Below are 4802 nucleotides of genomic sequence, written 5' to 3'. Positions count from 1 at the left end.
ATCCAAGGGGAAAGGGTATCCATGAACATGAAACTGTGTGTGAGCTAGACACCCATCTAACTAAAACTGTGTGTGAGCTAGACACCCATCTAACTAATCCATCCAGAAACAATGGACCTGCACGTGATGCATCCATGGGGAAAGGGTATCCATGAACATGAAACTGTGTGAGAGCTAGACACCCATCTAACTAATTAAGGAAATCATTGGTGTATCATTAGCTTCTTTTTTATGAAACCCAAACATTTTTTTTATATATTTTTAAATTTTTAATAATATTTAAATTCTATACATAAAACTAAGATGTACAATTTGATTATATATTTCTACTCACTTGTTACAAGTTAACTTTGTATTTATTTACATTGAACCATGTCTAGAATTATTCCCCATCTCCATTTCATATATTTGTCAAATAGTAACCAAGTCAACCATCCACCTCTTCCTCTTGACTACAAATTCCAAAAATATTGTCACAACGCTCATAAAAGCATGTAGCAATGAGTAACATAGTGAATGACTGTGAGTCGTCGTCCCATCCAGTGGTACAAATTGAACACGTCACTAGTCCTCAAGAGAGGTTAGCATGTCCTAGAAGTGCAAAGTGAAAATTAGGCATAAACAATGCTAACTTTTATTTATACTTTGTTTTCTAAAAATTTAAATAATAAAACAAAATTGATAAAGGGTTGTCAGATAAATTATCGGATATCCAATGGCTTGTTTGTTCTCCGTTCTACCCACATACAAAATCAACCAGGAAGAAAAGTTCAGGGCATTTACAAGAGTAATCTTAGGAGAAGAAAAGTTCAGGGCATTTACAAGAGTAATCTTGGAGAAGAGCATTTACAGTCCAGGGAATTTCAATGGGCCAATGGGAATGCATTTAAAAACACCATCTACTTTGTCTAAATTTAAAGTGAAAATCTACTGGATAATTGGACAATTTGGTCTTTATCGCTGATCTCGTGCAACTGGGCAATTTGGTCTTTGCACACTGCTTTGCCTCTGATCTTTGAATTTAGTATCAAGGCATAATCCCCCGTTTCCCGCTGGATCCAGATGTTGTACCCCAAAGTGTTTAAACAGACGTTCGACGCACCTTATTGTGTAACTGCTAGATGTACATTATGGCGTGAAGGGAGTGAGGGTCGTTGAAGGATCAGGAGCTTGAGAATGGATATCGGGAGGTGTCGTGGGAGAAATTGCTGCACTGCTCGATGTTCTGTCACGGTCAACAAATACAGCATCCACATCTACAAAATCAGGCGTTGTGGGCGACGGAAGATTATCTCGCTCACTTGTCAGCATCGACAGTACCTCGGACATTGAAGGCCGCAAAAATGAAGCTGCTTGCGTGCACAGCAGACCGATTTTAATCACTCTAAACCCTTCCTCCGACGAATAAGTTCCCTCCAATGCGGATTCCATAATTTCTAAAGTTCTTTCTGCTTGATACAGTCTCCATGTCTGGTTGCCCAATACAACGAAACAACATAAGACTTTTGTTAGCAAGGTATCACAACGCTATATTTGGAGATTTTAGAATATTTGCACTTGAAAGATATGATGAAATCCATATGAGACATACTGATTCGATAAGAAACTCCGTGCCTTGAACCAAATCCTGATTCTTTCTTCCGCTCACAATCTCAAGTAGAAGAACTCCAAAGCTGAATACATCTGCCTTCTCTGTCAGCTGCCCGCGTAAGGCGTACTCAGGCGCCATGTAGCCTCTGCATAATGTCATTTACAATGAACTCTCCATATCTTAAACTATGTTAAAAAGATATGAACCTTTGAGATATGTGAGTTGTAGTTGGTTCATATTCTATAATTTTTTATTAAAACAATGAAGGCATCAAAAGATTGAACTGGACAGATAATTCTTACAAAGTTCCGGCAACTCTAGTGTTAACGTGGCTCTGATCTTCTGCAAAGAGTTTGGCCAAGCCAAAGTCTGTTATTTTGGGTCTATGTTTATTATCCAGTAAAATATTGCTTGCTTTAATATCTCTGTGAATGATCCGAATTTGAGACTCCTCGTGAAGATATGCCAGACCACGCGCAGTTCCAACTATGATTTCATATCGCTCTCTCCATCTAAGTGAATGGCCTTTTTTGGTATCTGCAATCAATGCATATCGGTAAGTAAAAACATTAAGAAGCTACATACACAAACTGGAACAAATCAAAGATCCATGCGACCATTAAGCAGTTAAAGAGCAAGAAGCAACCGAATATAATTCTGTCTAGACTACTGTTCTCGAAGTATTCAAAAACCAGGAGCCTTTCTGAGCTTTTAACACAGCAACCAACCAACTTCACTAGATTTCTGTGTTGAACACGACTGATGACATTTACTTCATTCAAGAATTCAGCGTCTCCTTGACTTGATCCTTTTTTCAGCCGTTTAACTGCAACCTCTTGGCCGTCAGGTAGAATGCCCTGTACATCAATCCGGTTTAAATTCTTTATATTCTTTATTATGACTTGGAGCTGTTGCTTGCTATAACTCTATCCCAAATGAAATGAGAGCAGTTATTTAACGCTTACATTAAATCAGCTTTTAATTACTTGAGCTCTTGGTCCTGGATATAAATCACTAATTTAATTGAATGAATGACGTAACACTCACTTTATAGACGGACCCAAAACCTCCCTCGCCAAGTTTGTTCTCTGCGCTAAAATTGGAAGTAGCCTGTCTCAGAATATGGTACTTAAAAATGAGTACCTGATTCAGCTCAGGAAGCGATAAGCTGATTTCTGTTTCCTCACCTGCCACAACAATTACATGACGTCTATTTATGTTGAGGTACATCAAGGCCTAAGCAGTTCATAAGAGACCTGCTAATAAGGGGTACAATTTCGGGATCTCTGATAGTAAGACGGGTTTTTCTTTTTGAAAAAAAAAGATTCGGGACCTTTGGTTATGGGAATCTGTTTCCAACTGTTCCGTCGAATCCACATGAAAAGGCCTATGGATGCAATTAATCCAGCCGTAGCGCCTACTACGCATAGAGCTATCGGAAGCACCTTAGATCTTTTTCCTCCTACAAATTTGCACATAAAGCCTTCTTAAATTAGCTATGTTTATTTCACCGAATGAATTAATATCTTTAAAACCAGTATGTCCCCAATTGTTGTAAAGCTATGGTGACAGAAGTAGTGCACCAAAATGAAATATTTTAGTAAATTGGCAAATCTTTTATTTTACTAAATGAACAAAACCACTATTCCCCTTCTGATGATAACATACCGGATCTCGGAGGAACCTCGCCCGGCGTCGGCGTCGGCATCGGCGGAAGCACGGAAGTATTGAAAAAGTTGTAAATCTCGTAACGCAGACCGCAGTGGCGACTTCGGTAGAGTGCTCCATTAGCTCCAGTTGCGCATGCTCTGTTATTGATATTAGTCAATCGACCCGGACCGGATATCTTTGACTGACCTTCAGATAAGCAGGAGCGGCAGTTTGTTAGGGACAGATCTCTCCAACACTGGGCGAAACTGTACATTTCCCTCGAATCCGAATAAACGGTGTCCACTTTAATTCTAGCAAAAAGTTGAGGACTCTGCACAGCTTTTTCGATGATATCAGAGAGCACTTGCTCAGTAATATTTCCAAACTGCCCTGCCGCGTCGCTTTTCTGTGGGTTGCAAACAACATTCGTAGTCTCTCCCTCGCTATAATCGTTGTAAAAGTCACTATTGGCGTATTTTAAGAAACACTCGTTTAGCCAAACGAATCCAGCGTTGTTGGTTTGACACATCTCAACAACCAATTTTGCGGCCTCCGTTTCGCACTGTTTGCAGTCCGAGAAATCTAAATCCCCCCTGCATTGGGCAAGCCCATAAACAACATTACTACTGTTTTGACCCACAACAGTAGTGTTGAATCCGCTTGTTGAAACATTATCCACCAATGATTTAAAAACCTGGTTTAGATTATGCTGGTAATCGCTACCGTAACTATATTGCTTATCCGAGCAAGCAGACCAATTAGAATAATTAACCTCCAGAGCTGCTAAGAGCTGCAGACGCGTCCATACACTGACGATAAGAAACACACAGCTGATTAATGTTTTCGCCTTCACCGCCATTGCAGGGCAGGACGCGCGCTGAACGCCCTTCTCCATTTCTTTCTAATTTGATGAGGGAAGGTGCTCCTGTACTATTTCAAAGATGAGTTAGAGAAAAGGCGCAGCCGTATGGGGGTTAAAGGTTTTAGGTCCACATTAGTGGTTATGTAGTTTTGACTAAATGGTTTTGGTGACGTGTGGTATTAGAGCCTTGCTCATTGTAATGTGTTTAAGTTGAGCTGGTTCACATGGTCTTGCTAGGATGTTGCTGGGATTGGTTGTACAGGGTTGTATTTAATTCCTATGATAATAATATATTTCTTATTAGGTTGTTTTTTTCTTGTTCAAGACAGTGAGTCATGGTGTGCATGGTTTACAAATAGTGTTATTGTTGTGTATTTGATTTTATGATTATTGATTATGCATTATTTTTTTTCCTATGACAACTATTCATAATACCAATGTGGTTGTTTCTCTTCAAAAAAAATTGTTTCATAATAGCTAACATTTTCTATATTGAGCACTATATTTTATGATAGGAAATTGGAAGAAAAGAGAAACTATTTTATAAGTCTAAGTTTAACTTTCTAACCATTAAAATAAATTATATATATATATATATATATATTTATTTATTATTTATATTTTGTATTAAAAGCTAAGTTGATCAATGTTTACTTCATGAGCAATAGATCCACGTGCAACAAATTTCTTACCTACTTA

General features: G+C 38.5%; 3 protein-coding genes across 3 annotated transcripts; all 3 read right to left on the bottom strand.

The window, feature by feature from the left end:
- Positions 1–802: 802 nt before the first annotated feature.
- LOC149241676 (cysteine-rich receptor-like protein kinase 42) lies at positions 803–1464 on the bottom strand. Its single transcript, XM_089367569.1, has one exon. The coding sequence runs from the start codon at positions 1429–1431 to the stop codon at positions 1129–1131; it is 303 nt and encodes a 100-aa protein (XP_089223695.1). The 5' UTR covers positions 1432–1464; the 3' UTR covers positions 803–1128.
- Positions 1465–1519: 55 nt separating this feature from the next.
- On the bottom strand, positions 1520–2135 carry LOC149241675 (cysteine-rich receptor-like protein kinase 3; the record flags this gene model as incomplete). Its single annotated transcript, XM_089370618.1, has 2 exons — positions 1520–1736; positions 1894–2135. Coding segments are annotated over 2 exons (459 nt in total), but the record flags the coding sequence as incomplete, so codon positions are not given.
- Positions 2033–4136, bottom strand: LOC149241674 (cysteine-rich receptor-like protein kinase 2). Its single transcript, XM_089370617.1, has 3 exons — positions 3260–4136; positions 2639–2778; positions 2033–2448 (listed from the first exon to the last, which is right to left on the bottom strand). The coding sequence occupies exons 1-3, from the start codon at positions 4134–4136 to the stop codon at positions 2161–2163; spliced, it is 1305 nt and encodes a 434-aa protein (XP_089226743.1). The 3' UTR covers positions 2033–2160.
- Positions 4137–4802: the final 666 nt, after the last annotated feature.

This window comes from Pinus tabuliformis, chromosome 8 (assembly GCF_031772625.1).
Source record: "Pinus tabuliformis cultivar Carrire ecotype Pingquan chromosome 8, CPIR1, whole genome shotgun sequence".
NCBI classification, from domain to species: Eukaryota; Viridiplantae; Streptophyta; class Pinopsida; order Pinales; family Pinaceae; genus Pinus; species Pinus tabuliformis.
Note: the sequence above shows the minus strand (reverse complement) of the source record. Positions and strands in the feature narration are given on the sequence as shown.

Excerpts from the sequence above, each read along its gene's own strand:
- LOC149241676 (XM_089367569.1), bottom strand. The coding sequence starts at position 1,431 with ATGGAATCCGCATTGGAGGGAACTTATTCGTCGGAGGAAGGGTTTAGA.
- LOC149241674 (XM_089370617.1), bottom strand. The coding sequence starts at position 4,136 with ATGGAGAAGGGCGTTCAGCGCGCGTCCTGCCCTGCAATGGCGGTGAAG. Across the intron at positions 2,779-3,259 it reads CGAGGTTCCTCCGAGATCCG|GTGAGGAAACAGAAATCAGC; the intron begins GTATGTTATCAT and ends TTGTTGTGGCAG. Across the intron at positions 2,449-2,638 it reads GTTTTGGGTCCGTCTATAAA|GGCATTCTACCTGACGGCCA; the intron begins GTGAGTGTTACG and ends ATTGATGTACAG.